Consider the following 23,632-nt stretch of genomic DNA (forward strand, 5'->3'; position numbering starts at 1 on the left):
CAACACTTATCACTACACATTTTCAGTTACCTATGTGTAAACATTGCTATAGTATAGAAAATACAATTGATTGTTTTTACCTGAGGCTGGAGACACAAGAAGTTTGTATCCACCAAATTTCCCTCTTGGAGCCTTCCATGAAATCTGTATACTATCCTGAGATAATACATTATATCTTAACCGTGTGGGTGGAGCCACTGAAAAAGAAAAACAGAAACAAAAAAAATGTTTATTAACACTTTATTAACATATAAGCTTCCATTTGTTAAATTTTAAAAACTCAAAGTAATGTAATCAAAATACACAAAATTTCATCAGCTTCAAAATGTGTTCTTTCTACAATCCCATTAATGAATTAATCAGTTTGCAAAATAACACAAACTTAAGAACGTGTTTCTTACTCAAGAGATAAGCATTTGTCAAACATTACTGACCTTATGACAAAGAACTATAACTTAGGGCTAGAATTTAATACTGTAGTCTGATTCAAAAATTAGAGCCAATCTTGTAAAGTGCTTTCATTATGTTACAAGGATGAATTTTTCTTGGAACATGTGTGCTTTTATAATCTATTCTACTGGGACTTGTTTTATGCCTTTAGGTTTTTCACTTTAGCAATCCGACATTTGTTACGATAAGATCATTTATATAATTTCAAAAGAAATACATTAGTGAGAAGATTTTTATTGTATAACATCTAAATGAGCTTGTCAAAAAAAAGTGAATATGTAACAGAAAAGTTAGCTCTTATTACCTACTTTTATGGCCAATCTTTCTCACTTTAGGAAACAGAGTGTGGGGGAAGGAAACAACCATTCTTCCTAACAGATATGGAGTATAATGGGGTTTGGATATCATTTTAATTCCCAGTTCTGTCACTTATTAGATAATTAACTTTGAGCAAGTGACTGCTTCTTTCAAAGCCTTATTTTTAAAAAAAGGTGACAGCAATATTTGCTGCACATGAATGACATTTAAAAAGATGATGGATATATTATAATAAATGTTCAATAAATGTTTGTTCCTCTTCTCTCTTACTTCATCTATGGGTGATCTCCAAAGCTCATTTAATCCTAACAAAAACATACAGCTTTTCCAATTTTATATATAAGGGAACCAAGAAGAAGCTAAGAGACTTTCCCAAGTTCACATACTGGTGAATGACAATCTCTGACCCCCCCAAAAATGCTCTGTTTCTTTGGGAGAAGATCCACATAAAGAAGTCACCCTTCATTGAACTAGATGAATAAGCAATTTACTCCTCTATAGACCAACTACTCATCTGAAATCAGTAAGCATTGAAGGATACAATATTAAAAGTAACATTCTCTTTCTAGCTGCCCTTTATTATCTCTCAGTAGAGAATGTAGTCATGCAAAACAAAAGCGTTAGCTTCCCTTTCTCAATTTGACATGAATGGAAGAGAGGGTTTACATTTTTCTAGCTTACAGGAAAATATGGATTTAGCATAAGAACAACTACTTTGAAATAGAAGAGAAAGTCAGCTAACCGAACATTTGAATGAACAGAGAAACTGTTATTATTTTGCTTAGTCTGGAAACTGGGAAGAATATCTATTTATAGATAGTTTTTCATTACTTACAGAAGAAAATTAAAAATAGGAATTTAAAAACTTAAACAATATATCCAGTTTCTAAGCCAAATCTTATCAGTGAGCTAAAAAACACCATTGGCCAAGATTATCGCTAAGTTTTGCCTGAATGCACTGGTGAAAGCAAGCCGGCATGCCTGGGAACCATCAGGTGGAAAAGTACAAGGAGCAGGATGGAGGCATCAGTCTAGGTCGTTCCAAAAGGGTCAACCACTTGGGTCAGCACCCCAGGTGGGTTGAAACCTCAAGGAGAGCAAAGAAGTTAACAACATTCAAGTTTCTAAGGTTAAACATTAGAAATCTTTATGGCATGGTCTGAGTTTGTAACCTGTAACATGTTTTAGTCGCTAGCTATCCTTCTGGACCTCCAGGAGAAAGCAATACGGATAATACGGACCGTGCCCTGACCCCACGTGTCATGCTCAGACAACATGGTGGCACTCCAGAACCCAGAGGGGCTCTGATTTCCACTGAACCACTCAGGGAAATAAAGTGTGAGGCACATGCCTCATCAATACTCAAATCAATCAATATTCAACTCTTTAAATAATGTATAAATGGTTCATTAGACTTTAGTCCCATTATAACTGCTAGCAGAAAGCAATACCAACATTTTCTTTTTTCAACGGACCACACCTAGCACCTGTAGGAACATGAATACTCTCATAGCCATTAAAAGAGAATCTTAGTTGGGCACAAATTTTCCATTTCCTTTAGGTTTCTGCCTTTAGGGGGAAAACACTGAAAAGAAGAAATGCTGGTTAAGAAAGAAAGAGGTCACGGCTTTGAACTTCAGTTTCCCTGTATGGAAGGCACTGGGACTTGTGCCAAAGCAAGGGTGGCAAGATTGACAGAGGACTGTAAGAGCAGGAGAGAAATAATTGTTCTTATCTCATGGAACAAAAATTTGTGTACATTTAATACCAGACAAGTGATTTTTCTTTTTGCGAGCACAAAGGAGGTGCTTTTATACATATAGTTAATTTCCAGTAATAACTATAAATGCTTACATGAACTTGACTCAAAGTTAATCTGTGTCAGTTAAAATTCTAAGCTTTTTAAGAAGACAAAAATCAAGTGTCAAGCTTGATGCCTGGCACACACCAAGAAGCAAGAGCAAGCTGACAAACTCATTCTTTGTGTGATGAAGTCAGGCTTCCTATGAGGGACCAGGCCAAATATAACATTTGTAAATACGTGAACTTCATCCCAAAGGGGGATTGAGGAGGAAGACCAAGGAGGGTCCATTTGTTATCCTTCTCTCTAGCACAGGATGAGGCTTGTTACTGAAAGTATGGGGGTATTTTAGTTTCATCACGTATTTTTTTGAGAAGGAAGATTTTCATTAAACCCCAAGAATTTCACCGCAATCATTCTCAGAAGTCAAATCTCGTAGGCAGAAAAGAAATGTTTATGTGATTCCAGTGAAGCCTTGTTGTTATCAGGTACTTGGGAAATTTTATTCCATAATATGAATAGTTCTTAAAAGGGCAAATGTTCAGCCCTTCCTTCCTTTCTTTCTCTTTGACTCAACTTAACTGAAATCTTGCTGTTTTGACATCGACAACCTATGCAAAGGTTTACTTCTAATGAAATATTCTCGTTAATTTCTTGAAACACCACGTTTTACCTGGGGACACTGGAATGGAGATCTTCTGTTCTTCACTCCCCATAATCACCTCTCCTCTTTTTTTTCAACAGCACCTTGGTTTTCTTCCAAGCAACCACACTTCCTGCCCACTGCATGGGGCCTTGGCTACGCTGTCAAACCAGCCATGCTTTCCCCTGGCTTAGGGCTGGGAGGACAGGCTGACTCTCCCAAGAACCTGTCCCGTGATGGGAGGATGGAAAATAGCGCCAGTCATTTCATTCCAAGGACCCGCTTTTAAAAAAATGGTCACTAGTTCCTAGTGACCTGTATCCAGGGTGTTCCACGATTCCTATCCTTTCAAAGCTTAACTATTTAACATTTAATTTTGTGAGCTACTTCATTACCTCCAATACATAATTGGCTCAAAGTGGCCAGAGAACAGTTTCTTGTATTTGGCACCAAAAATCTGACTGGTCAAGATGGAGCAGTATGAGCACTTAGAGTGTTTTCCCCTTCAAAACATAGTTTAGGTAGCTATATCAATGGAACAACTTATTATATTTATTAAGTAAAAGACCTTTAAACAGCAGAGGAGTATTTGACTTATTTTTGCGAGTGATCGAAACAAGCAAACAAAGAACCTTGGCTTTTTATCTGTCATTTTCCAATTAAATGTGTTGTCCAAATGTTCAATAAATGAGACAAATTAATAGCTGAAAGAAATTTACTGTGTGATATACTAGAGGAATCTTTTTATCTTGCTTAGAACTCAATACGTTTTCATTTCATAATCCATTATAAAGATGCTGAAAACAGAAGTAAGGAAAATATTCTCAACTTCCAAACATATCTGAGTACTAATAACAGCAAAATAATATGTGTACATGTATCAACACAGAGGTCTTTTTGAAGTTCAACGCTGCTGTAGTCTCCAATTTTATACACTTTGAGTCTCCAATTTTATACACGTTGAGGTTTTTAAATGACAGTTACTTTACCTTCAGTGGTTCTTTCTTGTAACCATTCAAAACAAACATTGCTAGAACCAAGTACAGATTGACTGTGAAATTCTGAAAGTATGAGCACCCCCATTCTACCACGCTATACACATTTTTTTCCCTTATAGCCAACATAACATTACTTTTTTCTGTGTTCCAGTTCATTTAACAGCTTGTCTTGAAAAGAAGATGCCGGAGGAATCCAGGTATAAACAGTTATTTGAGCCAATGTGGGTTCACATTCTCGAGAGAGGGGAAGTTCTTCACAAAGAATTACCTGGCGAGACTAAGTGGTAAAGCATAGTCTGTCGATTAGCAATTTAAGAGGAGAGAGTTAATTTCCTGTATGCCTTTTAATACTGACCTCTTTGGTTCTCTATTGCTGCCGTAACATATTATGATGATGTGGCTCAAAACAACAAAAATGTATCATCTTACAGTTCTGAAAGTCAGGAGTCCGAAATGGGTCTCACTGGGCTAAAATCAAGGTGTCGGTAGGGTTGCATTCCTTTTTGGAGGCTCTCGAGGAGAATCCATTTTCTTGCCTTTTCCAGCTTCTGGAGGCTTCCCTTGACTTGAGGACTCCTCCATCTTCAAAGCCAGCAATCACTGGCCAAGTCTTCCTCACATGGCATCACTGACATTGGTTCCTCTACCTCCTCACTCCATATTTAAAGACCCCTTGATTGGGTCCAAATTGGACCCACCTACGTAAACCAAGATAATCTCCCTATTTTAAGGTCAGCTGGTTAACAACCTTAACTCCATCTGACATCTTAATTCCCCTATGCCATGTAACATATTTTTAGGTTCTAGGGATTAAGACATGAACATCTTTGTGGGAACATTATTCTGCCTACTGCACTGACATTTTTTTTTTTTCATTTTGTAAACGTGACTCTGAAAATTTCTATAAGAATATAAGGTTTGAGCATAATTAGTGTCAGGAGCACATCAACACACCTGCCATTAGCGAAGTACTTTATTGAATATCAAACACATTCACATATGGCTTTGCAAATTAACGTCAAAACGGGACAGCTCACAGGAACTCACTACTATATCTGCTTTAAAAGCAGAAAATCAAATAAAGTGATTCATAATCTTTATTCTCTGCTCAAAATCAATGATGAAAATAAATAGCATCATGGTGGAAATAAGATTCAGTTTCTCAAACGTCTCACACACTAAAAACCAAAGCCAATGACATCTGAAGGCTCTTCTTTCTGGGATCTCCTCCAACTTCCTCCTTGAGAGTTTCTCCAGCCCTCACTTCTAGGCCACTGTACTCTCTCGATGTTGTTTATAACTGCTTGTCGACACTTTCAATCATTCCTATTTCTTCCTTTAACCTCTGAACTGTTGATATCTGCCAGATTTCATCCTCGCTTCTCTCCACTGGGTCATCCCTCTCCACTTCTACCTTTAACCCATTTCCCGCGTGCTCTGAGAAGACTGGTCGGTGGAACTTTCAGCTGTAGCATTAACCCCGAGGTAACTCGCGGGTCACAGTCCTAACCTTACCCCTAAAGACTGCCGCGAAATATCTCACTTTTATTATTATTTCCACATCGCTCTAGTATATCAATAGGCTTTGGAAACAAATGACATCGTTCTATTTATAGCATTCTGTTTTAGTGGTATTTCCATTTACAAAATATAGTAATCCCCGATCGCTGAAAATGTCAAATCCTAGAGGTTCCGCTTTGTGTTGTTCCATACTTTGAAGTTTACCACGTGAAAAAAAAATTATTAACTATCGATCACCATATAATGTTACATTTCTGTTACATTAGGATTAGAGACAAGTGCTGTTTAGAAATAACTCCAAGAACAGTTTTTACATTTTATTTTCACATCGAAAACCAGTCAGATTTGCTTCAGACTCAAAGAGCGTGTTTATGTAAAATTGAATGAACGCTAGCAGAGAGCTGCACTTTTTTTTCTAAACCGGAAATGGGTTAAGACCTAAAATATCCCTATACTCTAATCCCCAAGTGCAATACAATTCAGATATAATCTCCTGCCCTGATCATTTTTTCTTAAGCTCCAGACCACCAACTATCTACCAGACAACTCCTCCGGGACGTCCCATTAGCACCTCAAGTTCTGCATATATTTGTCTAAGATTGAACTCATTATCTTCAGCTTCGAAGACTTACTTTGTCTTTTATTCTCTTATTAATCTCTTCACCTATTATCCACTACGACTAGGGCATCGTTCTATACTGGAGATACAGACACCAAAGAGAGAACCACCGTCTTTAATGAGCTTAGGTAAACAAACAATTATGACACAAAGATACAAAAGCAATAATAACACAAGAGTTGAAATTAAAGGCTCCATCTACTTAGCTCTCCAGCAAAAAGCCTCAGAGTCATCTTTGATACAGTAGCCTCTCCTTTTCCACTGTTTTGCTTTCCATGGTTTCAGTCACCTAGAGTCAACCATGGTCCAAAAATGTTAAATGGAAATTTCCAGAAACAATTCATAAATTGTAAATTGTGCACCATTCCGAGTAACATGCTGAAATCTCACACCATTCCAGGACGTAAATCATCTCTTTGGCCCGTGTCTCCACGCCGTATACACTTCCTGCCCATTAGTTAGTTGGTAGTCATTTCAGCTATCAGATCGGTTATCAGAGAGCTGAGACCACGTTCATGTAATTTTTATTATGGTATATTTGTATGACTGTTTTATTTAATTATTAGTTATTGCTGTTAATCCCTACTGGGCCTAATTTATAAATTAAACTTTATCATAGCTATGTATATATAGGAAAAAACAGTACACATAGGGTTTAGTTTCAGGCATCCACTGGGGGTCTCAGATCGTATCCCCCATGGATGGGGGGCACTACTGTATTCTCTCTCTTTCAGTTTTCTCTGCATCCAATCAGTAAAAAGGGGCTATGTCTTCTACCTCTTAAATGTTTCTTAGATTTATTTTCTCCTCTCTATCCCTCTCCCTACTTCAGGGCCTCAATGCTTATTTTGTGAACAACTTAATATAACCTTCTAATGGTCTCTCTTGCTTTAGTTATTCTTATCCTTCAAACCCCTATGAGTCACAAAGATGGGGGCAATACTGCCCCCAGAGTCCCTCTATAAAGCAGAGCTGTTTAAAATTCTCCATAATCTGGCTCCAATCTGGCTTTCCATTTTGACTGCTGCCACACCCCCCATAGAACTTGTACTGGATTTGCCTGCTTCTACTTCTGTCTCTCCAGTAGGCAGTGCGCTGCGGCAGGAAGGCAAAGAGTAAAGTTTCATTCAGCTTTGTATCTTGAACCTGACACAGAGTGTGTGCCCCATAGAAGTTAATTTAAAACAGATTTTGGCAACAATGTATATCTGGTAGGAAGCATCCCTGAAAGTACCCCCAGAAAAGCTCTATATGATCACTGACTCCAGGAATGACCATTTCTGAGTTAACTTAGTCTGAGATAGCAAGTCTGAAGGACTCCCATGATTTGCCTACCCTTGGTTCCTAAGGACTATATCCTGTGTCCGACAGCTTAGAGGGTGAGTTAGCTAGAATTTCTATGATCACTTTTCTAATTGCCACAGCTGAAAGCATTATCAATGTAAATAAACAGAATTTGTCTAGATAACTGATCCCTTTGTGTTGCATGAAGTACTGGAAATACAGTCACTAATTCCAAGTGTAATAACACCATTTGAGCGTGCAGAGTCAAGTTCCATTGCTGAACAAGTGCGCCTCACGTTTAGGCACCTGGGTGCAGTGGTTCTTGCATTTGACTTTTCTACGACCTTAAATTCCAAGCAATAGACATTAACACTCCCAAAACAACTTTCCTTATCACATTTAGATTTCCTTGCTCAGCTGATGAATGACTATTTCGGCACCAAAATTTCTATTTCTGCAGGATTACCATGTTTATTTAGTAAAGTTGCTTTGAGCATTTACATATAATATGCACTTACTTTGGACTTTATTGCCCTTTTTCAGTAAAGGGCCAGATAATAAATATTTTAGGTTTTGTAAGCTTTGTAGTCTCTGTCATGACTCTGTCATGACTACTCAGTTTTGCCGTTGTGGTCTGAAAGCAGCCATAGACTTATGTAAACAAATGAGCATGGCTGTGTCCCAATAAAACTTTATTTATAAAAACAAGCAGTGGGCCAGACTTGGCCCATAGGTGGTAGTTTGCCAACTCCTGACATACTTTATAAAAATGAGTAGAATTCAAATATAAAAGTGCAGATTCCAATAATACAATAGTAGATTTCAAAAACTAAGTATGATTAAAATGAAGCTAAAAATCATTAGAAACATTTAAAGTGGCATATCAGCAGCCTCTGTCAGACCTTTAGTCACCAGACTGTATGCTCAGTTTTTAGAGAAAGCAAAATTAAGGACCGGTATGAAGTAGTAGAAATATTTAAGAGACACTCAATTTAAGAGACACTCTATTTAAGAGATATGATTGGAATACACATATTCACACATTATAGCTCCTTATTAATAGAACTGATTTTGTAACATGAAAATTTGGCATTACGGATTAAATCTGCACAGAAGTAAGTTAAGAATGAGCTGTTTAACCAACTGCCATAAAATTACTATGCATAGTCACTGGTGAGATTGCAACCCTCATCAAAGTTATGACATATTTCTACAATGTAAACAGTTGGTAATAGGGAATACTGAGCAAAAGCAAACATATTACCCTGCCTTGAAACACAGTTGAACCAGTGAAGCACTATTAGGTAAATAAAATTAAAAAAACAATAATAAGAATAGGCATGGCTAGACTTCCAAACCCTAATGATAATCTTAAATTTTTCCATTACCTTGAGCCTGGACAATGATGCAAAAGTAAGCAATTGCCAAAAAAGTGGGAAACAGCCAGTACTGCATCTCGCATTGAAAGATCTTCATTTTATTTCCTGCTTTTCACATGGGGTGCAGCAGCTGTCCTGGAAACAGAGATCACAGAAGTATTTTAAGAAGATTGGAAATAAGGTACATATCTGAAGTCATCTAGGACAGGCAAACAAGCCAACATGGATTAGTATTAGGAAGTAATTCATTCCCCTGGGGCATCATTTATTTCACTCCAAAAAAAATAAACTGATAAAGAAAGATGTTTGAAAAGATGCTGTAAATGGAGAGAACGATTTGAAATATTTGGGAAGGAAGTTCAGAAGGTATTTTGTGACTCTTGTAAGGCATAAATTATGCAGTGAATTTCCCAAGTGGATAAGTTCCAAAAGTTTATCTCACATGAACATATAATCAGACAATCATAATTTCCTTGCCAATAATGTGCTCCTCCAGTATTTTTCACACAAAGTTAAAAGTCCTGCTGTTGCCTTATATTGCCTACAAAGTAAAGATACATAGGATCTTTCTTCTAGTAATCAAAGAGAATTTGAAAAACCACTTTATGCTAATATTAAATCACTATTCAGCGTTCATTTTACTGGGCTAAATAATCCCTATACTTTTCTTACAACTTTTTTTCTCATATGTGTTTGTCTAAAACTTCCAAGTTTTTTCATTGGAATATCAATAAAAGAGTGATAAGAAAAAGAGAGAAATTAAAAAGCAGAGAAGTGGGGAAGGAAAGAAAGGAAGTAGGATGGAAGGGAGGGAAGGAGGGAAAGGAAAAAGAGTGAATGTTCGATATTAACTTAAAAGGGCAATCTACAAATCGTTGACTGTAATTCTATTACAAGCCATTACAGAGTCTTTTCCTCAGAGATTAAGACATCTCAAAAGATTTTTTCTATCCGCGGTATTATTTTCATTCATATAGTCATCCATTCATCCATTCATTTATTCCCCAATATTCTTCCACAAAGGTTCTGAGGCATCATAAATAAATATAATGTATAAGGTAGAATTGCCAGATTTAACAAATAAAAACACAGGATTCCCAGTTAAATTTTAATTTCAGATAAGTAGCAGTATTTTTTTTTGTATGTCCCATGCAATATTTGGGATAAAATACTTTAAAAAATTATCATTGTTTATCTGAAATTAAAATTTAAATCCTCGAAATCCTACAATAAGGAGAAATTTGTTGAGAAAATAATACAGTAGTGAGTAAAATTAGCAGAGAAATCTATCTGGTCCTGTTAGTAGACGTGACCATGAATTTGGCACAGAATTTATGAACCAGCAATTCAAGAAAGAAGGAAGCAAGCTAGGTATTTTCTTAATAATTCTTTTATTTTCCAATTACAGTTGGCACACAATATTATATTAGTTTTGGGTGTACAACATGGCAATTAGACATTTATAAATCTTACAAAGTGATTACCTCAATAAATCTAGTACCCATCTGACAATATACACAGTTATTACAATATTATTGACTATATTTCTTATGCTATAATTTACACCCCCATAACTATTTTGTAACTACCAATTTATACCTCTTAATCCCTTCCCCTTCTTCATCTGATGGTGAAGAATAGAGTCAGTAATATTGTGATAAGTTTGCACAATAACAGATGATTATTTGTTGTTTTTTTTAACTTTCATGTAATTATAATGGTTTCAGCCAAAGTCATAGTACTTTGTTAGAGATTTTAGTAACTTAAACTTAATAATGACACTAGTTCTGAGCTATTGGTTGTTTATGTTCTTGAACAACAACAGAGACAGCAAAAGATTCCTTCTCTCTAACTCCTAAGGAACAAATCAAACACAAACACTCTGTTACATGCTAATGCTTTTTCAAAATGTTTTAAACTTAAAATGCCTAGAATTTTCACTATTATAGGTGTACATCTTTAGTAGCAAAATAAAAATAAAAACAAATCAATTCAAGTTACCTACGTGTGAATTAAAAATGAATATGATTAGTTGCAGGATGCATAAAAATTGGATACTAATTCTTCTCAAGAAAAAAGAGTGGGATTACTATTCTAGGTGACATTTATCCCCAACTAGAAGAATATGGATTTTAAACAATTATTACTGCAGTGGTATTTTAAGCCACATTAAATTCATCTAATATTTTTATACTATTACCACTTCAATAAATAACTTTAATAGATCCAGATAAAACCCCACTGTAGCTCTGGATTATATCTAGTAAACTGTAAACCACCTCTTAGTTTACAAAGCTTGGGAAGAGACCCTTATCCTTGCATGTTTTTTAAAACAATCCACATTGCTTATTTAATCCCAGGTAATACTTTTTAAATTGCTATCATGCTACTTCTCCCAGTCCTGGATGCAGTTCTTTTGAGGGAATGTACACTGACCCTTTCTTTGAAATAACATAACAATCTAGGGAGGCACATGTCAGCCAGGGTAAGGTTGGAGCCAGTGCTGGAAAATATTTTTCTAACAATCCTGTTTCCATCCTTTCGGTCTGGAGAGAGTAATGGGAATATTGGATGAAGTGGGTGTTGGGTCCTGTAAGAGTCCTATTACTCTTAGGTTCTGTGAATAGAATGGGTGGGAGCATTAGTACAGTCTTCAAGTCGTAACTATTGGTGCTAAAGCTCTAATGACGCCCTTCGATGAGCTTCCTAATGTTCCTGTCTGGCCTCTGCCATCCTTGGGGGCACATGGGACCTGGCTTTGCTAGTGACAGCCATACAGGGCCATTGGCTCATCACTGGGTGAGGAAGTGTCGAGGATACTGTAGATCTGAGTCAAGGCTAACCTCATGATTTCTTGCTTTTTTATGTAAAACTATAGTTATCCTGCTTTCCTGGTTTCCTCTAACTTCCTCAAGAACCTTTCATTGCTCTTAAGAGGATTCCTGGTGACTCTCATTTTGATCCAGTCCAGAGTCATACTTGCTGCTCATCTTTTCATCTACAGAATATTGAAAATATAAGCGGTGACGTCCCGTTGGGAACACTTTGTTTCGCAAAGGGCTTTTAGGCTTCCTTTCCAATGCAATAGTTAGAAAATGGTCACCAGCTCCTGAAATTCCAAAAATGATCTTCTGCATGTTTGACTCTAACAGAGTGATGGGTTCTGATGCCGATGCTGGGTGAAAAACACATCTACGTCATCGCTGGTGCAAGCAATAGCTTCTTGAACACTTTGCATAATGAATTCCTTGATGATCCTGTGAAAGGGCAGCTCACTGAAGAGGATGTTGACCATGACCACTTTAGCTGCACCCAGTCAGGCCTCAGAGCTACTTAAGCAGCACTGAAAAGCTGTCAAAACAGTGTGCCCCAGGGAGGGTCATCAAACTCACAGCACGAGGTCCACAAGATGGCACTGACTTGTAGACCACCACAGCTTCACTTGGGAAAGTTGCCCTTTGCTGCAGCTTGCTTTCCCAAAATTCTAGGAATATTGACAGAACATTCAAGTCTTTGGAATTGAGAGTCAGGTCTCTACGAGGCCAGACATAAGCAATGATGCATCTCAGGGATTCCAGGGTTCTGTTCATCTTGGGTCTGCTGGTGCAAGAGTGTTCTCCTGCCTGAATTCTTGCAGTTCTGGACCGAATCTGTGCAACTCATTGATGCACTGGGTTACCAAAGAATTCCTTTAACATTTGCAAATCAGTATTTCTCAGAGTCTAAAGATCACTTGGTGGACCCTCCTCCCAGGCTCACTTATTTTTGTTGTCTCCATAAAATATTGTTTTTATATAATGTTGACTGTGTATAGATAATTTTTGCACTATATTAATAATCAAAATTAACTAATAGCTTTCTTCAAAGGTTTTGGTGTCAAGATTCTTCTAGCTTCAAAAAATACGTTAGAAAGCTTTCCAAATTTTCATTGTTTATGTAATAGTTTAAATAGCATGAGAATGACCTGTTCTAAGAAGGCCTATGAGTAATTGGAGTGAGAAAAACATGGGCATATTTCCCCTTTTTTACCATTATACTGAGATATAATCGACATATAACAAACTGCACATACTTAAAGTGTACGGTAAATTCTGAATATGTATACAGTATGACATATTTCCCTTTTTAAAGCTAATCCGGCACAACTTATTAAAATTTTTTCTTGTTTATACACTTAATTATGTTTTCTACTTCTTGGTTCTAGCTTGGCTATTTTCCCATAAAGTTATTTTTTATCTTAATTTTCAAATTTATTAGCAGAGTTACATGATTTCTCAACTTAGAATATTTCTTTTCTGATTCTAGCTTCATTATTACTATTAAATTGATGTTTCTGACTTCTCTTTTCTCTCCAGAATAGATAAGCTATATATTTGTCCAGAATGCATTTTTTTGAGGATAAGTTTTTTTTTTACTTGCCAATATTATTTTTTTATTCCTGATTTATTTCTGCACTTATCACTAATAATTGCTTTCTTTTTCTTTTCTGCTATTTTTTTTAGTTGCTCTTTTTGATATTTTTTTGTTGAATCTTGAATTAATGTGGCATTATTCTTTATTTGACGCTATTAATTTTCTTCAGAATATGCTTTGGCAGCATCATGCAAGCATTAATTTACTTCTTAACCCAAGAATTATTTCAGTGAGTGTAGCAAAGCATAATTCTATGAACCTTCAAAGCAATATGACTCATGCACTTAAACTTCTGATATTCTGGTTTTATTCTAGAGTAATCTAGTGTACCCAGAGGAATAAAAATATTTGTATGTCTTTCAAGCAATCACTCTTTTGTGTTTCCAATTTCCACTATGCTGTACACCTGAAACTAATATAAAATAATATCGAATGTCAACTCTAATTGAAAAATAAAAATTAAAAGAGTTAGTCTATGGACATGCCACCCTGAACATGCCCGATCTCATCCAATCTTGGAAGATAAGCAGGCTCAGGCCTGGTTAGTACTTGGATGGGAGACCACCTAAGAATACCAGGTGCTGTAGACTTTTAAAAAAATTTTAAAGAATTAAAAATTTTTTAAAATTTAAAAGGCAGATGCAAATGCTTTGAAAATCATGTAAATAATCAAGCTAAGATCCTATAATAAAATTTTAAAATATACTCATTTGTGCTTAAGGGTCCAAAAAATATCTTCTCCTACCAGCCTACTATAACTCCACAATGCTAATTATTAAAGAATATTTCCTTGGATTAAGACACATATTGGGAGCTCCTTAAAATTCCTAATGTAATCGACAGCGCATTAAGTGATATATATAGTGTGTGTATATATACATCATAATTATATATTATATTTTATTATAATATATTATATAATTATATATATATTAAGTGATATGTAGGCATTTTAGCCTAATTAATTTATTATAGATTAGTAAACCATCCATTAATCAGAGCATAGAAGAAATGAGAAAAATGATGAGTTAATTTTGACGAAATACAGGAGAAAAGGCTCTAGGACATCTATAGAACCCTAATCCTACAGAGACAAGTAAAAGGAGATTTGATGGACTATCTAAAGGGGTGTGAGTAATCTTTAAGTAAACAGAAGGCAAGAATACAGGAGATTTGAAAAGATTAGGGGGCAGGTTGCAGCCTTATCACAACCAAGACATCAATAAATCTGCCTGTCACCCAGAAAGCTATCCAGGACACCCAAAGAAAACTACAGCAGCAGAATTGCTTCAACTCAAAGAATATATATATATATTTCTAAGATTCCATTCCCCAAGTGTTATAACCACAGGTTCCAACCAGAACAAGTCAAAGAGAAGGAGCGGTAAGGAAACAGGCATTTGTCTTTTTGTCTTTTTCTCATGAATTTTAAGATTAAAGGACTTTTATCAGATATCATGTTAATATAGGAGAAAAAATCTTTTGACAAGCCACAATCCAATAGGCTTTCTCTGTTCTGATGCAAGCACTACAATTCCTGTGTCCAGGTGTTTTAAAGCAATACTTAACACGCCACAGTGGAAGTTAATCTGCATTTCATATAATCAAAATAAGTTAGTAAGTAAATAAATACTACCCAAATGTTGGCAATTATTTTTGAAAATTGAGTATTATTTATTATAGCCATAGTTTATCTTTAAATTCTTCCTTTTTTTGTTGTTTATTTTAAATTAGGATGAGTAAAGCCACATTGGGAGAAGTGGAATTTTAGTTTTCCCAAGGTTTTCTGCCAACTCTCCAAATTTTTGGACAGTGAAATAGGGGCAAGAGAAATCCCAATTCCTATTAAAGTGCCATGACATAGCTTAACATTTACCAAAATGTCAAGTATAATTTGTTGAAACTTTGCCCAAAAGCCTGCACAAAATAACTCTGCCTTAATATTTTTTTGTTTGTTTTTATTTTTGTTTAAAATTTCATTAAAGAAATAGCTACATATCTCTGAGTTCAGAAGGTATAAACCAATTTGGGTAAAGTTGATCATGTTTAGTACAAATTTTCTCAAAACACTGTCACAATTCTGTAATCAGTAACTTAAAATTATTCTTGTTAGGGTGAATTCGCTCTTCCTCTACTTCATATGTTTGTTCTACTTAATCTCACTTGTACAGTTGAGTTTAATTGGGAGCAAAGGCTCTGAGTCCCACTCATTTTATCAAAATTCCTTCAAATATTTATTCTAAAGTTTCCGTAAACCTTTCATACATACACATTGTGCACACAAACACACACATACACTCACACACATTCATACACTCAAACCTTGGATAATTTTCTATTCAATCAGTGCCAACTTACAAAAAACCCATACACTTACACAAAATTGTAGCTAGCTATCTGGCCTACCAGGCCCTGAGAGAGATTCTAAATAGTACTGCAATTTTTATTCCAACAATCACTTATTGAGTGTCTTACTATATAACCAAAGCTCTCTACCTGGTAGTAAGGATGATACTAAAGTTCATACTATATGATCCCTGTTCTTAGTCAGCTTACTTACAATTGTATTGAAAAGGAAGAACGCAAGCAAATATATTGCAAAGCTAAATGAACTGAGTATAAAATGGAACAAAGAGCTAGCTAACAAAGTGGTGGTATAAATAGAAAACTGGGAGTTAGGAAGACAGTGCTACCAATAAATTGCTAGAGGTCTTTAATTAACTGGTTTAACCACTCTATGACTTGATATCTTTATCAATAAAATGTGCAAATGAATTTCTACCTTATAGAATGATTGTGATCATGTAAACAATGTACTTGAAACACAGGGAGCTCTCAAAAAGTTCTAATAGCCTGTTAGCAACAAGTTAAAAGAATGCAAAGGAAAGGAGAATGATAATAATCAATGAATTTGCTAGCTGGGTAGACACTAAAGGAAGAAGGAAAATCAAGAAGTCACATCATCTCCCCCATCATATGGGACTAATTTGGCATAAAGAGTTAGGCAAAAACTAAAGCTCCAGATAATGACAGTGGCACAATATTTGCATGAATAAACAGCTTTAACTTTTCTAAATACATTCCTATCTATTTTTATCATTTTTCCAGATGCCAGCTCTATATTGGTTCAAAATAATCAACTGTATGGAGATGCGGAAGTTTGACTTGAAGCAGTTCACAGACTTAGAAAAAGATTTAGCTGTTCTAGTTGACAAGTTCATGCAAAGATTTTAAAGAAATGAGAATGTTTAAGCAAGTTTTCATTAAGCTTAGCAAAAATAGGAAATGGAGGCGCATAATGGAGGTCTTCGAATATTTGAAGAGCTTTCATGTGGAAGATAAAACAAGATTGTTTCGTGCAGCTTCTGCAAATAGAACTTGAATCAATGAACTGATCCCAGAGATGTGGGTTTGGATAAAAAAAAAAAAAAAATTCTCTAACACTGAAAACAGGTTCTTCTCTTTTACTCCTTAGAAGTTCTGAGGCACAAGCAGGCTAAGTTTTACCCATATAAGAGATGTTATAGAAAAGATTCCTGAATTTGCGGCAGGGAAACTAGACAAAATGACCTCTAAGATGCCTTCCCCAAGTCTACGTTGTTAAAACTTCAATATCCACTTTATAGAACAAGAACTTTATAGTCAATTGATTATCTAGGTCATAAAGATTTCTAGATAAGAAAGTAAAGACTAAAAACAGGGCTAATGTATTAACCCAGGTGTTGACATTGTTTAGCAATCCTTAATCTCTCTAGTGCAAATACCATCTTCCTCACATCTAGAATAACCAAAAGGGTTTTTGGATTAATTAATGTGATCTACTTAAAAATAAGCCCTGGAGGAAGTTAGTAGTTATTACTTTTTTCTGTTAGCATCGTGACATAGTATAAAATAACTCTAAGGAATAAAGACCTAGTTTTGTTACTATTAGCTTGGTGATTAGCCTTTTAAACCCTAAGTGAACTCCCCAATGTGCATGGTACTGTGACCAGAAAGCAATTAGAAAGCCACAGTCTTGTCAGCATAAAGTGTAGAAGAGCAGAAAAGTTCAGGAATGCCAGGAAGAATGGAAACTGAGAAGGGATATGTCAGAAAAGAGTGAGCCACAAAATTTGCAGAAAAACTCCCCTTAAATACTGGACATTTCAGAATAAAGCATCATTAATCGAGAAAACAATCACAAATATTTATGCACTTATTAACAGTTTCAAAATACAGAAAGCAAAAATTGATGGAACTAAAGAAAGAAATAAGCAATGTTAGACATGTTGATTAACCTCTCAGGAAGTGATTAAACAACTTAATAAAATATCAGTAAGGACATAGAAGATATGAATAATTCTATCAACTAATTGACACTTATTGAACAATACATCCAATAACTAGAGAATGTACTTTTTTTTTGAGTGTACAGTTTTTTTGGTGAGAAGTTGTACAAAACAGGCCATATTCTGGGCCATAAAATGAGACTCAATAAATTTCAAAAGAGTTAAAGCTTACAAAGCATGCTTTCTTACAACAGAATTAAATTAGAAATCAAAAATAAAATGTCTTTACAAACTAAAAATATTTGAAAATTAAACAACATGTTTCTAATTAATCCATGGGTCGAAGAAGATATTGCAATGGAAATTTTGAAGCTATTTGGAAGGAAATAAAAATAAAAAGACTATGTAAAAATTTCTGGATGCAGCTAAAATATTGAGAGAAATTTATAGATTAAAATGTTTATGTAAAAAAGAAGAAAGATTTAAAATCAATGATCTACACAATGCAATATATATGCCTTACTGTTGAATTATACACCTGAAACTTACTGGATTTCATTAACCAATGTCACCATAATGAAAATAAATAAACAAAAAATCCAATATAAATTAATTAAATAACTAAAAACACCCTCATAAAAACATCCAGAATACTGTTTGACCAAATATCTGGCTACTCCATGGCCCCGTCAAGATGACACAAAAAAAATTAACCACCACAATATCTTTGTAATATTTTCATCCTATCCAGGAACAATTATTTCAGTTATTTATTTTCAAGATTTATGGCTTTCATTATCTAAGTTATACTACTTCACATAAGGTCTTTTCTAGGTCCTACATATCTATTGTTGCTTTTAGAATGAGAATTTTTCCTACTAGATTTTCTATCTGATTACTGTTGGAATATAGAAAAGCAGCTGACGTAGTCAACCACTTAACTGTACTCTTCATAGTTCTGATTTTTTTTAATGGATTTTCTGGAATTTTCTGGTAGACAATCAAATTATATGTAGATGATGGGAAACGTGTCCTTGCCGTTCCTGTATTGTTGCTCTTATTTCTATTTCCTGTATTATTGCATTAATCATAGCTTCCGGAACAATGTAAAATACTAATACCAATAGCAGAAATCTTTTGACTTCTTATTTTAATTTAAAATAATGTTTAAAATAAAACATTATCTCTAATGTTTTAAATTAAGCATAATATTTTGCTGTTGATTTAAGATAAATACTTTACCTTGTTAAGAAAGAATCTTTTATTTCCTGGATTTGGAAGAGTCTGGAAAAAGAAATGAGTATTGAATCATCTCAAATGCCTTCTCAGCTCACATTAACATGATTATACCACTTTTCCCATGTGACCCTCAGATGTGATGTATCTTCTTTATAGGCTTCCCAATATTAAATTATCTTACATTATTATAATAAATGTTGATCATGGTAGCACATTCTTTTCACTTCCTGGTCTTAAACAAATTGACTTCTCTATATTGGGTGACTTATCTCTAAATTGGGGCTAAAAATTGTATCTCTACCATGTTAGAAGGATCAGATGAGATGATTCACATAAAGTAAATTTATATAAAATAAGTTCCTAGCACAATGTCTAGCACATAGGTTATGTTCAGCTAATAGTACCATTATTGTTATTAACCAAGAGGCTTAAATATAGTTTGAATGGGGAAAATTGTATTTCCTGTAGTATTTTTATATTCATGAGTGAGATGTTAATCATATTTAAAAAAATAAAATAAAATAGGCATTTTAAAATTTTTATATATGAATCATGGGAAGGAATAATTAAAAGTTATTCTCTAAAGTTAATTAATTAATTAATTAATTAAAATAAAATCGATGATATAATTTTCCACCTAAAGAAGCCAAAGAGCAAATTAAATCTAAATTAAGTTGAAGAAAGGACTAATAAAAACGAAATATAAAACTAATATTAATGAAAACTAACAGTCAAAACACGCTTCTTTGAAATATTAACAGAATTGAAAAATCCCACACAAATCCTTTTAGAAAACAGAGGTGAGCTAGCATAATATTTTATGAAATCTAGTCATCATTACAAAAATAAAATTTACAGAACAATATCTCTCACATACATAGATACAAAATCCTTTACAAAATATTATCAAATGACATTTGGTAATATATAAAAATAATAATAATCATTACCAAGTGAGGTTTATTCTAGAATATAAGATTGGTTTAATATTCTAAAATTAAGATCATTCAGCATGTTAACAGACTAAAATATACAGTTGATTGATTGATATATCATCTCAACAGAAGCAGAGAAAGCATGTGAGAAAATTCACTACTCATTCATGATTAAAAAGAAATTGAGCAACTAGGAATAGAAGGGAAATTCATCAATCAGATAAAGAGCATCTATGAAAAACCCACAACTAATATCACATTTAATTGTAAAATATTGAACACTCCTTTTCTAAGATCAAGTATAGGACAAGAATGTCAACATTGTAACAACTTACCATTTCACTTAACGGTGTACTAGAGGTTCTAGCCAGTGCAATAATGTAAGAGAAAGAAATATAAGGTAGAAAGAATAAGAAGGAAGAAGTAAAATTGTCTTTATTTACAATAAAATAATTGTAAATAAATAAAATCCCAAAGAACCTACCAAAGAAACAAAACCTACTTGAACTAATAAGTAAATTTAGGAGGGCTACAAGACTTGGATCAATAGGCAAAAATCAATCATATTCTTATAGCAGCAAACAAATGGAAACGAAAATATATTTTTAATTCCATTTACAGTAACATCAAAAAAAAACACAAAATGCTTAGAAATTAGTAAGACATTCAAATCCTCTGCATTCTGGTAAAATACTTGGAAATTAGTAAGATCTGGAAGTTCTCTACACTCTCCTGTAAAAACTACAAAAAAATACAAAACTATATTCCTGAAAGAAATTAAAGAAGACCTAAATAAACAGAGCAGTATACCATGTTCATGGATAGAAAAACTCAACATTGTGTGGAGGTCCTGAAATTAGTATGTAGGTTCAAAGCAATCTTAATCAAAATCTCAACAAGTCATCGTTTGTAGAAATTAACAGATTCTAAAAATTGCATAAAAAAGCAAAGGACTTAGAACAATCTTTAAAAAGAAAATAAAGTCAGATGACTCACGATTCCTGGTAGCAAGCCTTACCATAAAGCAACTGTAATGACAACAGAGAGATATTTTATTCTAGTGATGTGTTATTGGGCTCTCTCTGTGAATATGCTATTCATATTAATAAGTGCAGTATATTAATAAGTGAAATTAGTCTATGGCTTTCTTATCTTATGCTGTCAAGTTTTTATATCATTATTATTTTTCTGATTTTATAAAAATAATTTGAAGCTCTCTTTTTTTCCATATATGCTGCTATAGAACAATTATACCATTGGTATTACTGATTTTTAAAAATTATTTTGTTAGCATTCAATTGCAAAACCAAGGAGGTTAACGAATTTTCTAAAATTTTATGTCTATTGCTTTATTTGCAATTTTTGTATAATCTAGGGGTCAATTTTAGCTATTTGTGTTTTGTTTAAAAATAATCCATTTTATCTGTTTTCTAATTTATTACAATTAATAAATTAGACATACAATTAATTACTTTAACTACTATCCAATTATTTAAATTTCCTCTAGTCGTGTGATTGTTTCTATTCTCATTTCTTACCTTGTGTATTTGGGCTCCTCTCATTTTGCTTTTTAAAATACAAAAAAACAAAAAACAAAAAAAAAACAAAGTCAAAACATCAAAAAGGAAAAAAAATAATAAAATAGTAATAAGGAAGGGAGAGAAAAGGGAAAATTATAAAGATGAGGATGAAAAGGCAGAGGAAACAAACAAAAACGAAGGAAAGACAGAGAGAAAAGGAAATAGTATAAGATAGAAAGGATCCAAGATCAACTTCTAGGGCAGATATGGGCCAATGTTGCCTCAAAATAGCTAGTCTGTGAACTATTTTGTCACTGGTCCACAGTGAGATAAGGAGCTTATGCAAAAATGTAAACTAGTGTGTTTTCTTGCTTCCTTTATCAAGAAAGCTTTGCAATATATATATTGCAAATATATATATTTAAAAAAAATATCAGCTGAACTAGCAGTGTGCTTAGTAATATATTTGATTTACATCCTGGTGCAATTTTATCTCATTGGAAGAATTAACAGTTTGTGGCTGGAACCAACCAGCAGACTGCAATCTGAGTAGCACTGGCCTAGATCCCTCACCAACCAGACCTCCAATAGATGGTATCTACCTCTTATCCCATTGCAACTGTCCAGCTAAATTCATGGCCTCAGTAACTATTTTTACCTTCTATGTCTTGTGTACTACAGGCATTGAGATGGACAGTTTAACCAATAATCGAAAAGGTTCAACGTGCATAACAGGCAATCAATAAATACTGATGGAGTTAATGATCAATGATTGAATGAACTATGTGCATAGTTCATAGATGATGCACTGCACAATTTGCACTTGGCCGAGGGTGAGTGATGCTTGAAATTAGCAGACATTATGCTCTCAAAGTTGTGCTATTTTCTTCTCCCAGTGGCACAGGTCATTCACAGAAAGACCCTATGTAGGTTAAAAGCAGCCCTGTGAATTAACTCAAATGCAAAGGATCTGACAGCAAATCAGCCTCAGAAATGTAGCTGTTCAGTCTTAAACTAGGTGCTGTAAATTCTACGCAATAGAAGGCTAAGCCATTCCAAAAGTATGGCGAATTGGAGTGACAGCTCCTTGACTAGGAATGCTCCATCACCTGGCTTTCTCTCTCTCTCTTTCTTCTTTGAAGGACTGACAAAGATCCTCCGTCAAAGAAATAAGGGATTGCTTTTGACTAAGTCTGACTTAAATAAACACTCAGCTCTCAGAACTTCCCATAGCCTTTCAAGTCACAATCCCCTCAAAAAAATGGAGCAAAGAAAGAGAAGGAAAAAGTGGGAAGAAGAAGCGGGGAAAAAGTGAAAAGAAGAAGGAAAAAGAAGCATAAAAGTAACCATTTTTGTCTTCCAAGCTTTGTACTATATCATCTTAGATCTTAAAACAACCCTATAGGGTGGCTATTGTTTTCCCTCTTTTCTGGATGAGAAAACAAAAGCTCGAAAGGTTAAGGGACATGGGGCACAGAAGGAGCAGGCTCAGATTTCACATATATCTGTCTGCTTTCCAGGCTTCCATCACTGTTTCTTCTACTAGATTGTGTGTCCTCAATGGATGTCATCCACTTCTGATCACACATGCCTCCCTCGCCCCGCTCAAAGAAGCTGATGGAGACCGTGTCCAATGGGATCTGAGTTCAAATACCACATAGACTTTTCTTAATTGTCTGTTACTGGCTGATTTTGTGACCCTAGGCAAGGTCGTTTATATCCCTAAAGTTCAGTGATCTTATTGCCACATTGAAAGCCTTAAGTGTGTTTCTGGAAGAGTAAAGGGTAGGTACTCAGTGGGTACTCAAAAAATAAAGAAAAAAAGAAAATGCCAGCGCTTCCACACCCCCCCCCACACACACACCCATGACCCCACCAGAACGGGGGCGTGGTTTCATCTTCACTCAAGGCTTATTTTATATAGAAGAGAAAGTGGATCTCTGCTACTTTTATTTAGTTATAGAAGGAGCAAGAGGAGATTGTTTTCCCAACATCCAGCACTAAGGGAGGAAGTTTGTTTTTGTCACTTTCCTTTTACCCCCTCCCCCCACCAGGCTGGTCTCTCTGGTCCCCAGGGGATCATCTGGTATATTTACCAAGGACTTTGTTCTATACAAACTGTCAGAGTCCCAGATAATTTGTTGGCTCAGTGGTGCTCAAACAACACCACCTCGGCCTGCAGCAATTCAGGAAGGACCTTGTCCTTTAAAGGAATCTTAGGTTACACTCCAAGGGCCAGGAAAC

The 23,632-nt window shown here is 34.8% G+C and overlaps 1 protein-coding gene and 1 pseudogene across 5 annotated transcripts in view; one reads left to right on the forward strand and one right to left on the reverse strand.

Moving 5' to 3' along the window:
- Positions 1–23,632, reverse strand: part of COL14A1 (collagen type XIV alpha 1 chain) — a 188,165-nt gene that overhangs the window by 160,356 nt on the left and 4,177 nt on the right. For 4 of the 5 annotated variants that reach the window (XM_039854043.1, XM_039854044.1, XM_039854041.1 and 1 more), the window contains exons 2-3: positions 9,023–9,148; positions 81–197 (exon numbers count right to left, since the gene is read on the reverse strand). In XM_039854043.1, coding sequence (XP_039709977.1) covers positions 81–197; positions 9,023–9,110 — 205 coding nt within the window. In that variant the 5' untranslated portion in view covers positions 9,111–9,148. Of the gene's footprint in view, positions 1–80; positions 198–9,022; positions 9,149–18,936; positions 18,979–23,632 lie in introns of all 5 variants that reach the window. The other variant, XM_039854042.1, reaches the window with a different exon arrangement.
- Positions 13,898–14,016, forward strand: LOC120595782 (uncharacterized; annotated as a pseudogene).

Source organism: Pteropus medius, unplaced genomic scaffold (assembly GCF_902729225.1).
Source record: "Pteropus medius unplaced genomic scaffold, Ma_sr-lr_union100, whole genome shotgun sequence".
Taxonomy (NCBI): Eukaryota; Metazoa; Chordata; class Mammalia; order Chiroptera; family Pteropodidae; genus Pteropus; species Pteropus medius.